The sequence below is a fragment of the Taurulus bubalis genome (assembly GCF_910589615.1).
Source record: "Taurulus bubalis genome assembly, chromosome: 3".
Taxonomy (NCBI): Eukaryota; Metazoa; Chordata; class Actinopteri; order Perciformes; family Cottidae; genus Taurulus; species Taurulus bubalis.
The window spans coordinates 5,424,303-5,448,283 of record NC_136591.1 but is presented as its reverse complement, the minus strand read 5'-3'; the positions used below and the strand labels follow the sequence as shown (position 1 = coordinate 5,448,283).

At 40.9% G+C, this 23,981-nt stretch overlaps 2 protein-coding genes across 2 annotated transcripts; one reads left to right on the top strand and one right to left on the bottom strand.

Annotated features, from left to right (window-relative positions):
• Positions 1-1,247: 1,247 nt before the first annotated feature.
• Positions 1,248-7,238, top strand: slc7a7 (solute carrier family 7 member 7; the record flags this gene model as incomplete). The annotated part of the gene is made up of 9 exons (XM_079214788.1): positions 1,248-1,740; positions 4,255-4,380; positions 4,496-4,640; positions 5,522-5,645; positions 5,786-5,889; positions 5,983-6,079; positions 6,213-6,362; positions 6,470-6,653; positions 7,112-7,238. The coding sequence occupies 9 exons, from the start codon at positions 1,248-1,250 to the stop codon at positions 7,177-7,179; spliced, it is 1,491 nt and encodes a 496-aa protein (XP_079070914.1). The 3' UTR covers positions 7,180-7,238.
• Positions 7,239-7,306: 68 nt separating this feature from the next.
• oxa1l (OXA1L mitochondrial inner membrane protein) lies at positions 7,307-14,641 on the bottom strand (the record flags this gene model as incomplete). Its single annotated transcript, XM_079214789.1, has 11 exons — positions 7,307-8,237; positions 9,446-9,526; positions 9,634-9,796; positions 10,508-10,612; positions 10,852-11,016; positions 11,577-11,662; positions 11,787-11,930; positions 12,068-12,362; positions 12,453-12,530; positions 13,376-13,510; positions 14,531-14,641. The coding sequence occupies 11 exons, from the start codon at positions 14,639-14,641 to the stop codon at positions 8,116-8,118; spliced, it is 1,485 nt and encodes a 494-aa protein (XP_079070915.1). The 3' UTR covers positions 7,307-8,115.
• Between the last annotated feature and the right edge of the window lie 9,340 nt (positions 14,642-23,981).

Below are 23,981 nucleotides of genomic sequence, written 5' to 3'. Positions count from 1 at the left end.
TCGCAGGATTTTTTTTTTGGTACATTTACACATTGCATAGGTCTTTCAATCAAGCTCAGTTTTCCCAAAGTCGCTGTTCTTGTTTGTTTGATCAATCTCGGTTTTGCTTTGCTCATCAAGACATTTTTGGGGATTTTAAGGTGAAAGGTCACCTGGGTTTAAACTTTAATATGTTTGGTTGAAAAGACACTGTTTTTAAACAACCATTTTCAACCAAATCTACGGAGGCTTGGATGACTTTTCACCCTTTAATCACCCCCAAAAAAGGGTGTGTCTTTTAAATTTAAACATTTCAATTCAGCAGGACGTCAAATTTGTCCTGAAAATCTCAAAGGAATATCGCTGCAATCTCGGCCTTGATGCAGCACCCAAGCCTTTCTCATTCAGAACTCCATTAACAGATCATTAAATATAAGGCAGGTCATTTTAATTTTGTTTGTGCTTGTACATTAGAGTCACATTACCTTTATTGAAACCAGTCACGCAGAAAGGTGAATCAGCATACAGCAAACTCCATACATGTTGAGGATGATGAACTTTGGAAAACATGTGACAAGACACTGTGCTGACACTCAAACTCTGCGTGTGTGTGTGTGTGTGTGTGTGTGTGTGTGTGTGTGTGTGTGTGTGTGTGTGTGTGTGTGTGTGTGTGTGTGTGTGTGTGTGTGTGTGTGTGTGTGTGTGTGTGTGTGTCGGCAGAGTGGTGGTGGGCATATAGGAGTAAAAATGTTTGTGCGTCTCAGTCGGTAATTCTTCCTCAGCTAGTAAGGTTACTAATGAAGAGCCAGTGTTTTCAGGCATGTGTGGTGTTTGCTCCCCTCTCTCTTCTCTCTGTCAATACACTCAACCTTAAAAGGCCATTTGCTGTGCGGCCTAATGGCTCTCCAATCCACAGAACTGCCCTCAAATCCAACCGTGTCCAAACCAGTGTGGTGTTTTTTTTTGTTTTTTTGTTGCATGTTTGTTCCCACATTAGCGCCCTTTGCATATAAATATGTTTTTCAGTTCGACGAGATTTGGACATGATTGAAACAACATTTGCTGTATGTTGCCATGGTAACAGCATCACTGATATGACCTGCGTTCCTTCCACAGATGGCTGGAGATGATCACAGATAACTGCGGGGAAACATTTAAGTCTTCTGTCTCGCATCAAGACAAAAAAAACCTCTTCAATTGTGACTGAAATCTCAGAAAACAGTTCCTCATTTTATTGAATTAAGCAATAAAGCACCGAAACGTGAACAATGGCGTCCTACAGCCCCGCCCCAACACAAGAGGAGAACAATGGTGGCCCCCCATCTGCAAAGTCTGAGAGCCCAGGGGAGTCCATGAAGCTGAAGAAAGAGATCTCCCTTCTGAACGGCATCTGCCTGATCGTGGGGAACATGATCGGCTCGGGGATCTTCGTCTCGCCCAAGGGCGTCCTCATCCACAGCGCCTCTTACGGTCTCTCCCTGGTGGTGTGGACCGTCGGAGGGATCTTCTCCGTGTTCGGGGCCCTGTGCTACGCCGAGCTGGGGACCACCATCACCAAGTCAGGGGCGTCCTACGCCTACATCCTGGAGGCCTTCGGGGGTTTCATGGCCTTCATTCGCCTGTGGACGTCACTGCTGATCATCGAGCCGACCAGCCAGGCCATCATAGCCATCACGTTCTCCAACTACATGGTGCAGCCTGTCTTCCCCACCTGCATCGCTCCATACGCCGCCAACCGGCTGCTGGCTGCTGGTTGCATATGTAAGTACACGTCTGGAGTGTGTGTGTGTGTGTGTGTGTGTGTGTGTGTGTGTGTGTGTGTGTGTGTGTGTGTGTGTGTGTATATATGTGTGTGTGAATGAGTGAGAAGAAATAAAAGATGAGTAAGTGTCCGAGGGACATGAAGAGACAGTGATGATGTCAGCCTCAGTTAGCTTCCCCGTCTAAATGAGAGCTTTATAGACTAGAGAAGTGAAAGATGGTGACACCACTGCTGCAGTCAGCAGGTCTGTGGCAGGAAGAAGAGGAACCGAGCCAACCCTAAAACGTGTGCACCAATTAGGAAGAGTAAGGGGGAAAAAGTCATTTTACTCAATCTCAGATTTAGAAACCCCCGGCATGATGTCTCGCACGTGACGACCTGAGTCACAACTTTTTTTGTTGTTGTCGTAATTATGTTAACAGCGAGAAACTATTTATTAAAAAAGTGATGTAAAGCCAGCACATTGCCGAGGTAACAAGAACACAATGGCACCGAGAAAGAGCAAAGCTGACAAACTGAATTAATCTAACTAACTAAATTCATGAAACTGCTCACCGAGGCAACCGAGCATAAAGAGATAAATACCAACGCTCGGGCAACCGGACACTGAGACGAGGAAGTGCAATCTTACAGACAAGCCCTGATGTTCAAGATAAAGAGATGTAGTTTGCAATAACTTTTACTCCTTCGTCCACCCACTTGTGAATTGCATGAACACGCACTTAAAATATACGCATACTTGTGCCACGCACCAATAGGCAGCGCTCATGGGGAGAGGCTGATAGCGGTGAGGTAAAGTCCTGCAGCGAGACTCTGACCCCGACACCAAACACTACAAACTTCCTGTCGGGAACGGATAATGTCACGCTCTGGGAAACTGCGACTGGGAAACTCTTTTGCCTCTTTGCTATACATTTTATCCCTCTTTTTTTCGATTAGGACAAGCTTTTGGTCACACTTTTATTGTGAAAAGTACATTTTTACATCCTATGTTTTTTTTATTTTTATGAAAATGTACGTTAGTCCAATTTGTACGGACTCCATTTAAGAAAAAAAGTGATGCATGTGAATAAAATATTTGATTTGTTCTTTAACCCTTTATAGAGACGAGTATCTCACTGGGCCTCATTATCAAGGCAGACCGAGTTAATACTCATGCTAAATAAAAAAACAAATAAAAAAAGATAAGATAGATAGTCATAGTTTTAACATAACTAAGTAAAAATGTTGATTTACTATATAATATTTCTACAATCTCATATTAAATCAAATACAACATTTTACTTAAATTATATTTACTCAATGTGTAATAATCCGACTAATTCAGTTTACATTCTTTTGACTTCACCCAGGTTTCTCAGTCATTTATTACAACTTTTCCAAAAAAACGTGAGTTCACAGTTTGAGTTTTATAAAGATCTCCATTTCACTTCACATCTGGACCATATTTGACCTCCACTACCAGTCAGCCGGCCTCCTAAACCCAATCTCACACCTCCCACCCTTCTAACCTTTCACTGTCAACACACCACGCCTCTACGTCTGTGTGGCGAGGTCTCCGTCTCCATCGCTCATCACCGGTCGCCGCTGTCCGGGGCTGTGTGTTTTGTTGTACTTGACCGGGCCTCCTGTTGGGAACGGACATGTTATGATCCTCTACCTGTCAAAGCAGGGGAAGACGATAGTGTTATGATTCGTCCCCTCACTGCGGATGACGATGGTCAACGTGAAGAAGAAGGCGGTGATGTAACTCTGTTTTGGTCTCTTCCTCAAACGTCTGCTTGATGGAGGTCACTGTGGAGCGATAAGAGAGCGGGAGCACTGTGAACTTATAGATAAAATACGTCCACTCAGCTGGTTTGCAGACGTTTTTCTTTTATCACTGTTTACGAGACTTGTGGAATCACCAGGAGGATTTACACAAGATGAAACGCTTCTATGTCAAGGTGTTCTTCATTCAAAAAGAACAAACGTGCCACGTTTATGAACTTGCTGATACGAGGCCAAAGAGAGATAAGTCACAGAAAGAAGCACTAAAACATGTTTCCCAAGAACGTCAATGCTGCTCAAAGGGAGGGCAATAAGAATTATGTCATAGTTTGGAGCACTTTTCCTGTCAGTCACTCAGGCTGTGAAACAAATCACCAACCTTGAGCAGAAATGTACAACGTCGACAGATCACTCCTTTAAAGCTTTTAAAAATATGTCTGACTTCCAGGACTGTACATTGTGCACTTGTGTGTGTGTCTGTGTGTGAGGTTGTATGTGCTGCACTCAGCTGTTTCCTCATCTGAAAAACAACAGGCCAGTGTGCTTGAGTCAGCAGCAGCGTTTCCTTAAATCAGCCAGACTCACTCCCACAGAAACATGCTGGCACACACTCAGTTTACAGAGCAAATGTCACCCACTGAGACTGTTAAATGATGCATTTGTGTGTGTGTGAGTAATATGAATATATATATACATATGTTTATATTTATGCATATGCTTCGGTTGCTTCCAATATACCTCAGGTTTGCTGACCTTTGTGAACTGTGCCTATGTAAAGTGGGGCACCAGGGTCCAGGACTTCTTCACCTACGTCAAAGTCATCGCTCTCATCGCCGTCATCATCACTGGGCTGGTGAAGATCGGACAAGGTAACTACATCTTAAAGATTTAAGAATACCAAAGCTAAGGCTTCGATGCTAACAAGTAGACTTTTATGCACAACGTTTGTGGTATAAATTAAATGGTTTTGATGTTGTTTTCCAGGTCACACGCAGAACTTTGACGGCCTGTTTGAAGGCTCATCTCAGGATCCGGGACACATTGCTCTGGCTCTGTACTCTGCTCTGTTTTCCTACTCGGGATGGGACACCCTCAACTTTGTCACAGAGGAGATCAAGAACCCAGAGAGGTGAGGACAATACGCTTAAACAGTACACGTGCTACTGCACCAGCTGTACCCGTTTTAATGTTTAACCAACACATAATGCAAGCAAAAACACGTCAATCTTTAGTTTGAAAGATTGGAGAAAACATTGTAAACTTAAGCTGAAGATAGTGTGAGTTACCCAAATACAGGGAGCATCTTCCAAAGTTAAAGTCTTTTTAATATGAAGTTTCCTCTCTCTGTACTGTGGACTTTGTCCCCCATCACTGACATTGGAAGCCGGTTAGAAAGTCTTAATGTCCAGTATGAACAGGAGAAATGACAGTTTCAATGTACATATGGGAAGGTAAGTATTCTAAGCTCTGGAAATGGTTCAAACATGAGAAGTAATATCTTCAATCTTCTCATCATGTAAGTCATGTTGTTAAATATATTTTTTAAATCCATCTTCAATCTATGAGTGAAGCTACAAACATCCTGTTTGGTTTTATAGGAAATGCTTTCTTTCCGGTGCATTTATAAAACACAACGCTGCAGGATAGGATAGGTTGCCAGTTCTGGTGTGATTTGATCAACACTTACATTTACCACATTGAAAATGTCAGTCAATTCGAAACGATCACGACCAAATTGTGAGTATGCTTTGAGCCTCTCGGTGCGATTCCCACAGTCAAGCATTGATCAAATGAAGCAAGACGACACATGTGATTGGATCACAAGCCTCTCCCGGAGTTCCCAGGCAGATTAAGTGACAAACACCCCCAATTGATCACAATCCCCTTCCTCCCTTCACCCACGGGGTCGTTCTGCTCTCGACCCCACACACTGAATCTCACACTCTTCATCTTTAACTTTGCGTCTCTTCTCTTTTGCCGCCCTCTGCTGTTTGTTCTTGTGAACTACAGGAATCTGCCGCTGGCCATCGCCATCTCCATGCCCATCGTCACCGTGATCTACATTCTGACCAACGTGGCGTACTACACCATCCTCCCCATGAATGCAATCTTAGACAGCGATGCTGTGGCTGTGGTAGGTGGACATATAATCAATAACGGACTTTACTTTGGCTCTTCATTCGTCAAGTGCAGCGTCACACCATGTATTTCTCTCTCTCTCTCTCTCTCGCTCTCTCTCTCGCTCTCTCTCGCTCTCTCTCCCTCCCTCCCTAGACGTTTGCAGACCAGGTGTTTGGTGTCATGAACTGGACCATCCCCTTGGCTGTGGCTCTTTCCTGCTTCGGTGGACTCAACGCCTCCATCCTGGCTTCCTCCAGGTCAGTGACTATTTCATATTTTTAACTTCATCCCTGCGTTATCAGCACCCTGCCCGTCACTCACCCTGTCTCATATTTGCGTGTCTCCAAAAGGTTGTTCTTCGTGGGCTCCAGAGAGGGCCACCTGCCCGACTCCCTGTGCATGATCCACGTGCACCGCTACACTCCCGTCCCCGCTCTGCTGTTCAACGTCAGTTTTACATTCTTGTCGTCGAAGAGTTTCTTTAGCTGCCATGGATTCTAGTTCACACTTTTGTATCTTTAAGAAACCGTTCCCCACATTTTGCAGTCTGACTTACAATGTTTCTTGTTTGCGTCTGCAGGGCATCATGGCTCTGATCTATCTGTGTGTAGAGGACGTCTTCAGGCTGATCAACTACTACAGCTTCAGCTACTGGTTCTTTGTTGGTCTGTCCATTTTGGGGCAACTGTACCTGCGGTGGAAGCAGCCGGACAGAAAGAGGCCACTGAAGGTAAGAAGCAGAACCAGAGATAGCTTTTTGAAAGGTGTTACGAGCACAACGTTTACAGACTCACAAACTAACGTATTTGACCGTGATCTCATCTCTTCCTTCCTCAGCTCAGTCTCTTCTTCCCCATCATTTTCTGCGTGCTCTCGGTCTTCCTGGTGGTTGTGCCGCTCTACAGTGACACCATCAACTCCCTGATCGGCATCGGAATTGCTCTGTCAGGAGTGCCTGTCTACTTCCTCTGCATCTACACGCCGGCCCAAAAGAGGCCACTGCGGCTACGGCGCCTCATCGGTAAGATGAAGCCGCGGGATTCTATCATCGTCGCTTTTGAGCATTACATTAACACAACTTTGGGTTAGAAACAACTTTTGGGTAGAAACAAAAGGGTTTCTAAAATGTTCTAATTAGGAACCTGACAGAAGACTGAGTCTATGACAATATTCAGTTTTTGTTATAAAATGTAAATTTACATTAAAAAAATACAATCTTTACCATTAACGATGATTTATAGCACTGTTTTAAAAAATATTACAAAGACTTCCAACTGTTTATTCAGTGGAACTAAATAAAAAAACTGCACACATGGTGATTATTCTCACTTCTGAAAGAGTCTGCTTCTGAAAACAGCAGTTTATTTAAAACAAAAAAGAAAAGAGTGCTAGAGATGGCTCAGTCGCATCGAGTCAACATGATATCACATCTGCAAAGTCCTTTGACCTTAACCTTTCTCCTACCTCCATCTCTTTCAGCTAAATGCGGCGTGATGATTCAGAAGGTGTGCTTCTCCGTTCTGACTGAAATGGACAAGGAAGAGTAGACGTTTGATTTCAACACCCTTCACCTGCACCCATCGGGGCCAGTGGCCTCCGCCGCAACGAGGCCTCACTGGACAAAACATTTGTCCTCGAGCTGAACCCAGCTCTCGGACCTGTCAATCATCAGCCGGTGATCATGTTAATGAATGTATGAATGGTGGCGCCCGGGTGCTTGTTGGCAAGACTTCACTTTCACTGACTGAGACTTTAGAGAACATTTTAATGCACTCCTGAGGAAATCAACAGCTCTTTTTATGACAGAACTGTACGTATTTGTAGAGAATTATTTAATTGATATATTATAAAACAAGTGTTTTGTGTGAAATTACATACGTGCACCGACTTTTTGATTTTACGGGAAGGTTGCAAATTATTATTCTGGTTGAATTGTTTTAGTGGACAAGAGAGGAAACTGAAAGAATTGCCATAGAAACAGCCTTGTTGTTATTGTTATTATCATGAATAATATTATTTCCACGAAGAAAATCAAGTATTGACAGATTAGATTATGATACATTTTATTTTATAATATGTTCCCACGTTCACTAATGTGGAGGAAAGGGCTCATAAAAAGTTTTATAAAGTCAGCCGCAAGGTCTTGTGAAGGGCTATTTTTACACTAATTTACTATTTTCCTGCAGCGTCCGACTCAAACACGTGCTGTGAAATGTAAAAGACTGAAGGTTGAGCTGAAAACATGTATTTATAATAAAAATTACTTGACAACATACATGGACTCAATTCTTTCGTTTTGCTTCTAGGATGTTTACAGGGAAGTGAATTATGATATTGTGTATTCTAATCACAACACTAAAGCAGTAGTTTTGATGCAGATTTTACATTTTAATTTGAATAATACATAATGACCTGCATCCTTTCCTCGCTTCCATCCATAAATATGTACATAAATCCTTATATTGTCAAGCTATCAGGCCGATTTATCCAATAGTGTCCTTCCATGGCCTCGCCCTGCCACCAGCCGGCTTGTCTTTAGGTGATGCTGCAGCCATGGGGGAGTTCTGTTGGAGAGGATTGTGGGTAAAAGTCTGCCTCAGTGGACCTGCAGAGAGAGATAAAGAGAAGATATATTAATACATTTAGTTCCACAGAGTCAAAGCCTGGACAGCATAGGATGTATACTGTATAAACAGTGTTCCCAGCAACTAATACTTTTCTAAGTATTAGTACTAAGTACTTTTCTTATCAAATCATATACCAATTATTTTCTTAAATAGTTAATCGTTTGATCTATAAGCAAATGACAAATGTCCTTTTTTGTCTGACCAACAAACAGTGCAAATCTTAAATTATATTAAGTTTACTCTCATGGGAGATTAAAAAAAACAAATAATGTTCACATTTGAGAAGCTGGAATCAGGACTTAAAATAAATGTAATAATCGATCAAATAAAAAAAATAAAAAGTTGAATTGACTAATCATTATCAAATCTAGTCTGAAGATTAAAAGCAAACACATGCAACAAAACAATATTAGTAAAATACCTATCGACGACAGATTCTGTGATTTTTTTTTCTTCCTTCTTCCAGCCGTGCTAAATTTACATGCAAAACTCAACACATATTTCAGAGTCCTTTACTACAGCCTTGAAGCCTTGAGGACAACAGCAGCACATCTGTATCTGTCTCCTGAGTTCTCTTCAGTGTTCACACCTCAATTTAAGTATGAACTGAGTATCCAAGATTGTTTCAGGATTACTTTTTTCCAGAATATTTGCTTTTATAATCCCCAATAATAATCCCCTGGTTTTTCCGAAATCATATTATTGCAATAACCGTCTGTGGCCACACGGGGGAGCACCTCTTCCATTTCTATATCAAGAAGCTCACTATATGTTATTCTGTTAAAAAGTCAATAATGGTCTTTTGAATAAGCAGGTAATTTATTTGTTGTAGCTAGTAATCAAACTTTGTTTACATTCTGTAACTCAATATTAGAATTTGTATTGTTTTTCCTATTTTAAATGATTTAGTGTTTAATTTAGTGTAATGTTATGCACCTTTCACCAAGTCAAATTAATTTTATATGCAACAGTACTGATTCTGATTTTAAAAACATTCATATAGTTAATATCATATGCTGGGATAATTTTTGCCAACCATAACATTTTCATAATGCCACATGCCAATATAATGTTCCACCTGCCCAACTTCCACTTCTTTCATTCTTTACATTTAGAAACTCCAACCAGCTGACTCTCAGGAAATAAAAAGTCGAAGTGAAGCAGATGTGGTGGTGGTGGGACTGACCTTTAGCAGCGAGGTCCAGATGATTCTTTATTCTTCTTTCCCTCTCTTGCAGCTGTTGGGCCAGCTGAGCGTTTTTCCAGCCTGTAGACCAAACCAGTCACAACAAATAAATCATGAATATCTCAATAGTTTAACATTTCTACTAAAAGAACAATCATAATCTATTCAATGAGAGGTTAGACACTAACCCTTCTTCATGCTGTCGATTAAGCCGTCAGATTCGGGCAGGGCGGAGGCCGGATGTTTGATCCTCTCGGGGATTCTTAACTTGTCTCTGACCAAGGGATGTTTGAGCAGAGCGACTTGACCCAAGGAGAAGCAGTTGGAGGTCAGCCAGTAGGTAAACACCGCCTGAGGTTTGTTTGGGGAAAAAAACAGGACTTCACACACTGACGGGCGAATTCACAAAAGAATAGTTTTGCTTTTGTGCCGACTAAGCAAAAAGAAAAAGGGTAATTCTTAAAGCAGTGAGAGGTGAGAAATATACGCCTAACTGCAGTGCTCCTGAGGAGAAGAATGAAAAACAAGGCTATTATGAAGACTAATTAACCCCACACCCTCTACAACAATAGATGGACGTGTTTGCACTGTAATATTGTCCAAAAATATCTTTTGTGAATCGCACCTCGAGACGGGACGGATAGCAAATTATGTGCAAAGGGTTCATACACAATGATGACCAATGGATTTACATGACTTTTCCATGACTTTAAACCAAATTTCCATGACCAAACATTTTGTGAAATCTCAGTGTATACATGAAAAGTAAGAAAATGTAGTATTTAAACTAACAATGAGAATTCCAAAGCATACAGTAAACCTTAAATGACACAAATGAACGAGACAATAGTTTGAATAAAATAATAAACATGCCTGTATGTATGCCTGCTTATATTTTGAGCGTCTTTTTTTTCTTTTTTTTTTCCATTTTAAAATTCCACGACTTTTCCAGGTTTTCCATGACCGTAAGAGCCCTGTGTGTAATTCATGGAGCTATCAGCAGCGGCAATCCATTCTTCACCCAGTAGAAGACAAACTGATGTGGGTGAATGACAGACTGACCGTGGGGAAGTTGATGGTGAGAGGGAGGATGACAAAGGGCATGATCCTGAACACAGTCTTCATGGCTCGCAGGTTGGGGTTATCGATACCGGACTCCGCCCCCAACTAAAGAGAGACGGAGTGACAATGTGGTGATTATTAAAGAAAAGCATGATTTCATTAAACAGTTTAAAACAAGCTAATCCAAAACTCTGTCAGTGGAATTATGTTATGTCCTGGTATGAGAGTCTGTGTGTTTATTCTAGCTGGCATAGAAAGAGCAATGAAAAGATAAATGCAGCTCAACAGGGTGGATATCATTCTACAGTTACTACGACCCCCAAGTTAGGTGAAAGCTGGCTAACCTCCAGGATGAAGAACATGGTTCCAGTAACGACCAAAGGCAGGATATAAAAAGGATCTGCTGCCGTCAGGTCAGTGAACCAGAGCAGGCCTCCGGTCTGCATGCTGGGCACCGGCAAGTAGGCCATCTTCCTCAGTGCGATGAAGAAAGAGATGAAGACTGGTGCCTGGAGGAAGACAGACAGACATCAACTGTAGCTTTGGATACAAATGACCTGCAGTAATATTGTGAACTATATCTTTAAATAAATCTCCATTCAATGCTTTCCATGAGCTTGGACTTTTGAGCACGTTGGGTTTTAACATGAAAGTAGGATTTAATTCAATGGAACTTGAGCTAAAAGCAAGACACTTTGTAGAATAAGTAGCATAAATTATGGAAACTTAGATCTTGATAAAACATAAATAGTCATTGCTTTTTTTTCTTCACACAGTAAATAGCTGCAAATGGATATTGAAGTGTAATGTGAAATACTTTTTCAGAAAAGAATGGAGAAGAACAGCAAAAGGCATTACAAGTCTAGATGTGTCTTTTTATCCGTTTTATTGATTACAACATTCTATCACAAATGTACTCATTGTGAAGTTGATTTAATTAATTTACTTTTGTCTCCACAAAAGGCCAAAATATAGAAACAGACATGAAAATGTATGAGTATGAGTTATTATAATGTCATAGTCCAGTACAACACAACAGCAAAACTAGTAATAAAAAAAACTAACTGACCTGCACCACAGGAATTAGGAAGCCGCGGAGAGGATTTACGTCGTGCTTCTTCTGGAACATGGTCAGGTCAGAGTAGGCTTTGGCAACTGTAACATGCAAACAACAGCTCATGACAAGTTGATGTGGCTGGTTTGTTTCTTAGCACGCACACGCACATAATCATCTAAATTGTGACTGAAAAGACAAACGCAATGAAGAAAGACATTTTACAATCAAATTTGTTTCCACTCTGCTTGGCCTCGTTCATCCTGGCAGTGAGTTTGGTCATCTCGGGAAGAACATTGTTCAGCTTGGCCGCCTCCCTCTGGCCCTTCACTATGACTGGAAACACAGCCATACGAGCTAACACCGTTCCTTTACGACAGAGAGAGATTGATAGAAACAGGAAGAAAAGGATCAGAAAGGACACAGGAAATACAGAAAACCTGCCTTGACTACTTTCCCAGAATGCCAGAATGTTTAAAGATTGATTTATAGGAAGTGTTGCTTACCTACAACAATGGCCCCCCACCAGGGCAAACCCAGGTCCACGTGCATGAACTCTAACAGGTGCTGGACCAGCCCCACTGGTGTGTGGGCGGCCAATCCCAGCTCCGTTAAACTGATTTCTGTACCCGCAGCCTGCAGGACCTCCACTGCGGTCGGTGCAGCGTCGGCCACCTGCTCAATGGCCGACTGCGATAAAACAGCGGCGGGGTCAGCGGACAAGAGCTCAAAGGAGGAACTCAAGACTGGAGGAGAGAGGTCCACTAATGGTGCCGCAGTGGAGATTGTTTCAACTGCGATCTGAAAATGTTGATGAAAAGGGAATCACGTCATTGAAGTTAGAAGGTAATTAAAGGCCTTAGATAAATATACTTCAGATGAGGGCTCCACCTGTTCGGTGATGGGCTGTGCAATGACGGGGGAGGAGTCCAGGACTGAAGTCGCCCTGGTTCCATCCTCAGGTGGGATCTGGCAATAAGGTAAAAGTGTACTGATTTATTCAAACAGTTGTTCAACTTGACTTTAGCAAAGATCCAACGCATCCAAAAATCACACATTATGACCGTAACAAAAAATTAATTAAATTTGATAGATTTTAATATGAAAAAAATGAAAAATTCCAACCGCTATACAACCTTATAGAACTAACCGAGGGCCATAATGCAACAAAAAAAACATTTATTTTCAAGGCTGAACAGAAATTGCTTACGAATAGCAAAAAATAACATCACAGTAAAACGCTTTTGAGTTTAAAAAGACATTTAGTGCATGTAAATAAAGACGTGCAACTAGCACTCTAGAGTTTAATGTGAGAGGCAGCTGTCCAACTGAAGAAGCATATATACTGATGAATAAACAAACACAATTTTTGACAAAGCAGGTTTCATGGTTGCAGAAACCATGATCAATTTACAGAAAGTTTTTCTTTAATACATTTCATGGGCGAAAGGGAAAACTCTGTAGCAAAATATAGACTGATGACTATGAGGTTAACCTTTAAATAATTCTAATAGTTCATAACATAAATTGTGGAAGTTCTAAATAAATAGAAACATGACAACGCAGGTGGTTATTTATCAGTCTTAGTGGTGTCTTAATGTTCTTGGACCAACTTTAAAATGTTGGTTATTCAAGAAATCCACAATTCAAACTACTATTATATATCTGAGTAGATCCTTAATTCATATGCTTAAAAAATGGATCGGACTTCTAACAAGGATGACCAGAGTTTGGTCTCAGAGAAGTGCTGTTCACTGACGCTTCTCAAAAGCAGCTTTGCCATTATTACTCTATTCACCTGTGTTACAACTGACCTGCGAGCTGTTGTGTCTGACTGCCACGGCGTTCACCCACAGGAACTTCCCATGCTGCCCGCGGCCCAGCAGACTCCTGGCAGCAGGACTGCCACACTGAAGAGCTGTGTGCAGATGGGACTTCTGGAGCAACCGCTGTTTGTGAACCAGAGGGACAGCGCGTCAAGACAGCCAGATACACACTAAACAGAATAAACCACAATCTGATGACACATGTGAGGGTCATGTGTGTTGTCGCGTCACACAGCATCGCTTCAGTATGTATCTATGGGCTTGTTGCACTTTGGGCTTTAAATGCAAATGTAAATCATATTGTGGAACATTTGACCCTGACATAGCAACCGTTACATGTATTGCAGTATTATTAACTAAAGCATTAGCACTTTCACAATGGGACCTCTGTGACTCATAACCTCAAATAATGAAACAATTCCCAGGTGATCCACCTGCCTACAATACTGTCAAATCTACCACACATATTTATTAATCATCTCGTGTCGAAAAAATAAGGAGGCCGACATGAATACCCAATATTACATTTGTTTAACTGTTCTGCCTTGACAGGAAGGATATATAAATAATGAAGGATTTTAACTTTTAGAGCTCAATTATATTATCTCAGCTGTAGAAAGCTACCATCTAACTGCACTTTATAACCTAAACATCAGGGAAAACAGCAGGTCTAAGATAAACAGTCCCCTCTGGTGGCATTTAGGTGATTTCTACAGGGCACAGCAGCTAGGTTTGAACTAAACAGGTCAGCAGGTTTAGCTTTAAACTCTTAACCATTGGGTATCTTTACTTTTGGATACATGCTGTGGTAGTTGTTGACAAAGCTAGCCCTGCTAGCCTGTACAACCACACAGAAGCGCATTTATATTAGTCAATAAACTCCAGGTGGTCTTTAGCACGTATTCCAGGGATTATGTTTTGATATAGTTCTTGTGTAAAACCCTGGAGGCCTAACAGTTGTATAAGATCCGAGGACCCAGTCCTCTCCAGACAGCCTGACACTGTCAAAGTCACACAGAAGGCACCCAAACTACGCAGCGAGGGCGCTAGCCGGCCAGCGCTAGCGGTCGAAAGTCTTTGTTTGTGTCTTCGTTTCAGAAGCAGGGATAAAGCACCAGGTATGATACCGTAAAGAAGACCTACGTGGTTCCAAATGTCTGAAAGTGGATGGCTGCCTCGGCTCGATCTCCCAGAATGTCTCAGGAAACACCTTGCGAGGCAACCGGGAGTCACCCCGCTCCTGATGGCAGCCATGTTTGAGGGGAAAAAAACGTCCTACGGGAAGCGAGAAGAGTCAATTCTCATGCCTGTTTTTGCGCGCTTCGCTCATGTTTGGTAATCACGTTTCTGTACAATCTCTGCTGCCATCATAATCTAAGCCTACAATAGGCCTTTCCACAAAAACAGTGTGTGTCGAAGCATGTGTTTCATTTTCTCTTTTTTATTTTACATACATTTTCTTTAAATCACCATCACCAACAAATGACACAAATTACCACAATAGTTTGATTCAAAGTGATAAACATCAATTCAAAAGCATTGATGACATGAGTCAGTGGGCAGTGTAGCAATGGTTTAAAATTAATTAAAAATGCTACTTAACAGTAGAATAAGGAAACACTTATTAATAAAATATCACAAATAAAATATTGATACAAAGACTTCCATTTAACTTTTCAATTCTTTACACAATCTCATCTGAGATCAAATTAGATGTTGCATTGAATGCCATATATTTACATACCTTGCAACAACTTAACAGGAAGATTTTCAAAATAAAATGTAAAAGGTCAATAGCATAGCAACAAACGACAAACAAAGGTTTAATCATTCAATCCATGAATGTGATTTCAGATCATTTGAACATAAGTTATTTAGTTTGTCCTTGAATTTAAAGATGTTTAAAGTTAATATCCAAAGTATTACTTTATGTTACAGACTGATGCAATACATCTTTAGCACTTTGTTTTACACAGAAAAAATGTGGAAGTGCAGGAAGTGTGTGCTGCAAGATTGCAGCGCTGATCTGTTAAATAGACTTAAACCAGACAAACCAAGTACCCAGACACCAGTACTGCGTGTAGTTCCTGATTATTAATGATTGTTATAAGCATCAATAAAAAACAAAAAAGCAGGATTTCACCACAATGACATGCAGTCTTGTAAAATAACAATTTGCATTTTCACTGGACAAAGTATGTATTTACTTTTACTCTGATTCTGAAGTCTGGTCTGCAGTTTTACGGCTTTTACACAAAAAAGAAAAACATTTAATCGTTTTGCGTTTCTTTTTTTTCTTTCCGTTTTGCTTCAGAGGAGAAGAGCGACGCCACAAGTGCCTTTTCTTCGCACCTTTTTCTTTCACTGCATGTTTTTTCCCAACAGCTTGTGCATGTGCATCAGTAACATTTTGCCTTTTTCGGTCATTTGAATGAATTCTGCTTTTTGTCTCATTCTCCTCTTTTCTGTGTTTTTGTGGCTTTGACATAGGTGAGTCATTCAGTTGTAAATTGCCAACACCCTCTAACAATGTGACCTTTGCGTCTGTTTTTGGCTCAGATTCTATTTTAGCATTTTCATCATCAAATTCTACCAAACTCTTAAGGCTGCCTCGAGAGCTTCCTTCAGTTGTTATTGTTATGTTTTTTGTTATGGTGCTTTTTTGAACACCATTGTGGGTTTCTTCCTCAATTATCTTTCCATGATATGTTTTTGACTGCTTTGAACTACGTTTTCCTTCCATTGTATCCTCATTAGGTCCAGTTATTGCTTTTGATGGTTGAGACTCTTCAACACTGCCATCTCCCCTATTCTCTGTTACTCTGCTGCTTCCTGCAGACCCTGCTTGTCTGAGAGAAGAGTCTGCTCTTCTTTGAACATGTTCATTGCCTTCTCTGGCTCGTTTCACTGCACCAACATCTGTCTGCGTTGTAAAACACTCTGATCTTCCTTTCTGATCATGTTCTCGTCTCACTGATGCTCCTTTACTTTGAACATCATCCCACCTCTTTTGTTGCTTGTCTCCCTTCATATCCCTCTCCTCTCTCGGTTGCTCATGGCTTTGATAAAACCTGCTTTCAGTTTTTCGTTTAAACCTCTGATCATCTTTAGACATGCTCTGTTTACTCTTACCAACTCCTTTGCCTTGAATGTCCTCATTGTAGAGGTCCTGTATAGTCAAGAGCTTTCCTCTCCTTGCTTTCCTTTCCTCGTTATCTGTTTGCATCCCCTCTCCATCCTCCTGTTTGTCCACACTAACAGATTTGAAGTCATCTTGACTAACTTTCTGTGTACCTTCTTGATCTTCATTGTTCTGTCTTACATTATCTAATCCTTCATCATCCCTTAGCTCTTCATCCTTGTCTCTGTATTTTGTAGAAGCTATTCCTTCCCTTACCTTCCTTCCACTCTCGTCTCTATTTACATCCATTGCCATGTTTTCCTCGTCTTTCTGCATGCCAACACAAACCTGCTGAGGATACATGTTGCTGACTTCCTGTTTTTGCTTCGTGTTGTGCATGTCTTCACCCCCTAGACTCTCCTGTGGTCTCCTGTGTCTAATGTCCTCTGTTCTGCCATCATTCGGATCATCAACGCTCTCTTCTAGTTGAGTTTCTCCGGATAAGCTTCCTCTCCCTACTGTCTGGTTGTCAGCCTCTGCATTTCCTCTCTTGTCTTCCTCATCATTCGTCATTATTATTAAGCCTTCAGGAGAAGACATCTCTCTGGTGTCCGGAGTACAAGTATCAGCAGCATGCACTGGAAAATAGGTAGAAAATAAATTCAGGCAAAGTACCAAGCAATCTGAACACTGCATATCAATAATATAATGAAAATATATGCCATCTTACCTTTCTTTTTCCTGTAAAAAAGAAGATAAGCGCTGTTGGATCTAGTGGGAGAAATGTGCAAAATAGAGTACGGTCATTTTCAAATACAGCTAAATGTTTGGCTTGTGTTTGGGACTTTCTATTGTGCACGCTCACATTCACTAATGTGTAGGCATGCATGCATGTGAGCATTACTTCATGTTTTCTTTTCTGCAGCACCGTAATCAGTGGAGATAGTGAGGTAAGTGGGTTGGAGAATGGCATGGTGTAATATAGTACTTCAAACATGCGTATGTGGTATATTCAATCCAACTGAAAATAATAATCAACCAAGAAATAATCGCAAAAAATGTGTGATGGGAATGAAATTTACCTCTCGAAGCTATCCACCTGGAATGGCTGGTAATCAGGCTGTTGATGAAAAGAATAAACAAACATAACATGAAGAATCTGTTTGGGGTGCAATATGTAACTGCCAATAACACAATATGTAACTGTCAATAACACAATGAGTGATCAGTCTTACCAATGTGACCCTGTCGTCATTGAATGTATACCAACTCTCAGTGTCCTGCGGTTTGATTGTTGAAGTGTAATGTCCACTCCTAAGATCTCCAAAATGATCCACGACCGCGTACAGTTCATATGTCTGATTCTGGTCACCAGTGGGAAATATGTCAGAGATTATCATCAGGAATGAAAGAGACATTTTCTTCATGATGAAATAGTAAAATATGCCACACCTCTGGTATCTGAAGGGTGCGGGGAACATTCACAGAGCAGTTGATCTTGACATACGTCATGTATCGGTAGTCAAACTCAAACCTCTTCAGCAGCAGCATCAAAACCTCTGGATGGTCCTTTATTTCCCATTTCTGAAAGAAACGGGTCCCCAACACTTATTGTTGTATGACACAATCAACTGTTAATACTGCCGTTGCAAAATCACATAGCCAATGTAAACAATCAAAAACACGGTTTCTCATTACTCACAATGGTAGCATCAGATTTGGCCTGACACGCGTCACAGTACATCTGGTTTTCTCCCCTGAAATATGAATCTCTGAAATACTCCTCAATGCCAGCCACCTGATAAAAAACACTCATGTCACTTGCGTCTGAAACTAGCGACAGAATTCCTGAACAAGGCAAAATGAACAGTTTCAAGGGAAATTATAGAGGGAAAACATTTTTTACCACCTATACACTGACTATGTTACTACACACATGCTCACAAACATTAAGAAGTCTGATAAAGAAAATAGTTTGATTTAGTTGTTTGTAGGTGTTTGATTAGATTTTCTGAGAAATTTGAGTTAGTATGTGCTTGCTATTATCAATTTAAAACAACTTAATTTTGTATTGCAATATCTCGATTTATGATTTTATTGCAAAAGATTCAGTTGAAAGATGAGAAATCATCATATTGAATTATCGCCCAGACCTATTCAATGTGTGTGAAGTGATCATGAATGTCTTCTCAAGGAGTTTTAATATATATCTCAAATTAGTCATGCTATTGAGCAACATGCTCTTCTGCAAATGGCATATTTAGTTCACTAGAGAGCGCTTGCTAAAATAAAAAAAGGCGTTAGAAGTTGTCAGGTGGTGAGTTTCTTACCACGCTAAAGTCTCCCTTGTAGGAATTCACCAATGCAAGAGTAAGGTTCCAAAATGGCGTGTTGCTGTCAGTCTCAGTAGAACATGTAGAACAAATGGTCTTTTGTGTCTGCTGTCCGTGGAAGATCTGAAAGCACACGACTGGTAAACAAAGTATTTTCATTTGAAGTACCTTCGATATGGATGATGTCGCCTTTACCTGTGATGCCTCACGACTGGTCAGACCTAAAATCTTCTCAAAGTACTCAGCGGCATCACGTTGTTCATACACTGAGAGGAAAAGAGAAGAAATCAATGTGTATTTCTTTTTACAAAATAAAGGGTCAAGTTACCAAAGAGGACTTTTGGTCAATATTAAAATTAAATTAACTGTTAACACTTCTAAGCAGAGGATGCAGATCCTGATATTATTTGCAGACACTGCTGTACTCCATGTGACCTTAATGTCATCTGTTGTTCTAGCATACTGTACCGTTATCGATGGCCAGCTTCTTTGTGATGTTGTAGGTGTATGCCATATATTCTTGTAAGTCATCAAACAAGGATGTAAGGAGGCGATCAATGAGCTCAGGGCCAGAATTATCACAGATGTGCCTATACACAAAATAAAGACAAAGTGGAGACATACAAAGCTGCACTGTGGCCTCAATACATTTTAAATGCATTACATGGCATGGAGTTGGACTTTGAAAGAAACCTTTTCACAGCTTCTCTGAAGTCTTCGGTCATGAATAGCACCTGCAGCACACTGTTCAGGTAACATGTCGCCCCCTGGTTCATCAAGCCATGGTACGTTTTGGCTGCTGGGAGCAGAGTGTTAATAATGCATGTCAATTGCATAACTATCTTCACACCATTATAGAGCACGGACAGTTTATTTTACCTGGAGAGGACATAAGTGTGTACAGAAACTGTCGACCATTTTCGAGGAGCTCCATTTGATTCCTTTTAAATGACTGCTTCACTGTCAGCTGCGAAGAAGTTGACAATCACTTGTTGACAATAAATCAATCGCACCTGTTTAGGAAACAAACACAAATGCAGAAACACTAGGAGCTCACCTTCAGTTTTAAGATCCACACTTTCAAGTCATTCCCGATTGTTGGTCCACTTTTCTGCTCGCTGACACGAACACACAGCGTCTCTGCTGTGCTTTCTCTTTCGTTTGTCAGAAAATGCATTCAGGGTGTGTTGGAAATATATATTATTAAGGAGACGGTACACGTCACTGACGAGGAAGATAAATAATATTGCGCAAAAGGCTCTTTGTGCAAAAAAGAGTAAAATAAATCGCAAGCTACAAAAGCGTCTCCTCGGTCTTCTCTCTCTGCTTTACGAGAGGACATGAACGCAGCATATGCAGCTGTTTGATGCACCTTTACTATTTGTGGATAATCTATGGATACATTATCCATATATATGTTTGCATATTACAAAATCTCTGAAGGCCCACCACATGTGTGTAGTGAATTTTTATATTTGTTGAATGTGTTTAGATTTCGCGATAAAGATTTGCAGCTCTTTGCTAGCATTGAATTATTATTTACTGTGATTTCAAATTAAATTGACTATGTAAATTATTTTATGCATGGGGTTATGTATGTCTCTTATTCTGTTGTAGGCCACTAGAGCCCTTGCACGATTCCATGGTGGACCCTGTTCATCACATGAGACTTTCTGCCTGCTATTGACACCCTGTTGATGTGGCTTCAGTGTAAGCTTTAATAGCTGCTCACTTAATCAAAGACAAGGCTTAAGACATAACTTTTCTTTATTTTGCAGAACAGCAGCAGCTTTTTTAAAAAAAAACATGGCAGGAGTATTGCACTAAAACAGTGATGCTTTAAAAACGTGTAAACAGGAGCAGGGGCAGTTGGTCTCTGTCAAGCGGTCAGTCCTCCAGGAACCTTCACCACCATGTGGATGACGGACAGGTGCTGGATCCCATAACCAGACAGCAGCCCATCGTTTCCATCCAGCATCTTGTCTGTGAAGATCAGCCGCAGAGCATCCTCTCCTCCTTCACACACACACACACACACACACACACACACACACACACACACACACACACACACACACACACACACACACACACACACAGAAAGACATAATTAAACATTAAAAAAATCTTATTAAGAGACATCACAATATTATTCAATATACAAGTTTCCTCTTGAGGTCAGGGTTAAATATTACACTAGGAATCTGTTTATTCTCAGCTGGTTGAAGGCTTGAATGTGACTGTGAAAAAAAAACTGTATGGTGGTTATTTCAGGTCTGAACCTTTGATTCAACAGTATTTCAATGGAAACCTCGAAAAACATTTTCTAAATTGACTAAATTAATCCTAGTTTGAATCTGGATGATCAAACTAGTGGGAACTATGTAACTAAGTATCAAGTGTTGTACCTTACTAAATTGAACATTACAATGTTGCTCATATGTACTGATATATATACTTTTCCTACAGGCACTTTAAGTAGACTACCTTTTGCTGTCAATACTTTTACGTAAGTCAAATGTTGAATGAATGCAAGACTTGTGTTACTACTTTTCTTCTCGTAAACACTCACTTTCAGTACTTTCTACTTTCTCCACTGCAAACTATCAAGTCGTTGCTTTCTAGGATGAAGTTAAACAGAATTAAAAAGCTCCTTCGTCGACTAAACATTTTCCTAACTTCATTGGTGGCTAAAAGTTAAATTACCTGCGGTCTCCGGGAGTCTCTCTCCGATCTTTTCCTTCAGCTGCAGCACCGTCATGTTCTTAAACTGCTCTTCTGTGTTGCACAGGTCAATTGTCATCTTCTCCCCCCTCAGTCCGTTCACAATGACCTGGTAGATCTTTCCCATTTTCGTGCAGTTTTTTTTTTGTGTGAGTGCGAGTTGCTGTGGTGCGTTCAGCTTCGCCGCTCAAAAATAAAGACACTTCAGGGCTTTTTATCACAGACGTCAGAGGAGAGCAGGAGATACTTTCACTTTCGTCACAGTGCAAAACAACACCGAATCAGAATCAGCTTTAATGGCCATGTATGTTTGCACACACATAGAGTTTGACTCCGGTTTCACTCTGCTCTTCGTACTTATACACTTACACACACAATATACAATAAACAAGATCAATATAAAAAATGTAAATAAAACATTTAAAAAAACGATACAATATACAAGTAGCAGAAAGACTAAACAATGAGAGTACATACAGTGCCAGAGATGAATGATTACTCATAGTTGCAACTATTAATAATTACCATTAACAATAATGCCAACTTATTTGGTGACAGCTGCTGAGGTGTTGTGCACGTGACTTTTGATCCCAATATGTCCTCTATAGCCGTCTGTTATACATCCAGTTTCGCAATCTGGTGTTGATAACTGGGAATCACCTGCTACTCCAGCAGGGGTTGGCATCTGCCCAAAATAGTGCTTGTTTACCAGCTTTTCCTCATTCTGGTTGTCTTAAGAAGCTGCTGTGAAACTGTTTATCAATACAATGATTGGTCACAATATGTAGCCTATCAATATGGAACAATTATTTAGACATTTACAGGGTTTATTTTTAAATGACAAAGGTTGTACAATAAGGCCATGAACCAACACTGTCTCTACAGTGTGCTTGAATACAATCATGTCATTCAAATGGAATGTGAGTATTGGAAGGGGAAATCCAGATCTGCCACTCTGCATCCACGTGACTTATTGTAAATGTCGAGGGGGAAAGTGAATGAAAGTGAAGCACATATTTGTGAATGTGACACAGCAGCCAGCTGCGCAACCACTGCAGACAGAAATGAGTTTGTCGACGGGGAGCAGAAACAAAATGACTACTCAGCTTCCCAATGAGAACATATACGACCCCGAAGACACCACTCTGAAGTTTGTCAACAGACCAGATGATCTGGATGCATACCGTAAGCACACAACAAAAACAGTTGAATACAATTATATTGTCGGATATGTGCAAGATCTCCTTAATTAATGTGTTTTGGTGCGTGCACTGGTTATCATAATTAAGTCATCCATCCATCCATCCATTATCCGCCGCTTATCCGGGGTCGGGTCGCGGTGGCAGCAGGTTCAGCAGGCCGACCCAGGCTTCCCTCTCACCCGCAACACTTTCCAGCTCGTTCTGGGGGACCCCGAGGCGTTCCAAGGCCAGCCGGGAGATATAATCCCTCCAGCGTGTCCTCGGTCTTCCCCGGGGTCTCCTACCAGTTGGACGTGCCTGGAAAACCTCTAATGGGAGGCGTCCAGGAGGCATCCTAACTAAATATTAGTTATTTTTTGCACGGATATAAATTTATTTTCATTTTTCTAACAAAGTGATAACACATTTGTTTTTGTCTGATGGAGCAATCTGGTTTAATTGAAAGTGATTTCAATGTTCTATTATTTATAAAAGCACAGATGGAGTCACTAGTACTGTGAAGTATTACTTTGTAGTACTGTGAGGTGCCACGATGTAGTATGTCCGTTAGTCGCTCCCCCCCACCCCCTAAAGCTGTAAACCTAGGGGAAACACTGAATACTGTGACATTCTGTAACTTTTTGGGTTGTTGGTGTTCCGCGGGATTTTTTTATTGTAGAAAATGTGCCGCGGCTCAAAAAAGGTTGAAAAACACTGCTCTACATTACTCATAGTTGCAACTATTAATACTAATTATTGTCATCGTTAACAATAATGCCAACTTCTTCGGTGGCAGCTGCTAAGGTCTTGTGCACATGACTTTTGAACCCAACATTTCCTCTATAGCCGTCTGAGCTTTCCTGACTACACTCAAATGCTTCATGCCAACAGCATCAGCAGAAAGAAATCTCACCACGTGCACGTTTTGGACGTTTTGTCTGCATCCTTGAAGCCTGAGCAGCATTTCCACTCTACAGCCTAAACACTACCAATGTGGGAATGCAGTTCTGTCCTACATTCAGTTTCGCAATCTGGTGTAACTGTGAATCACCTGTTACTCATACTGCATATTTTAAAATGACAAAGGATGTACAATAAAGCCATGAACTAAGACTGTCTACACTGTGCTTGAATGCAATAACAAAATATTCCAGACCTGCCGCCCTGCATCCACATGACTTCTTGTAAATGGCAAGGGGAAAGTGAAAGTTAAAAAAACAACACACATGTTTGGT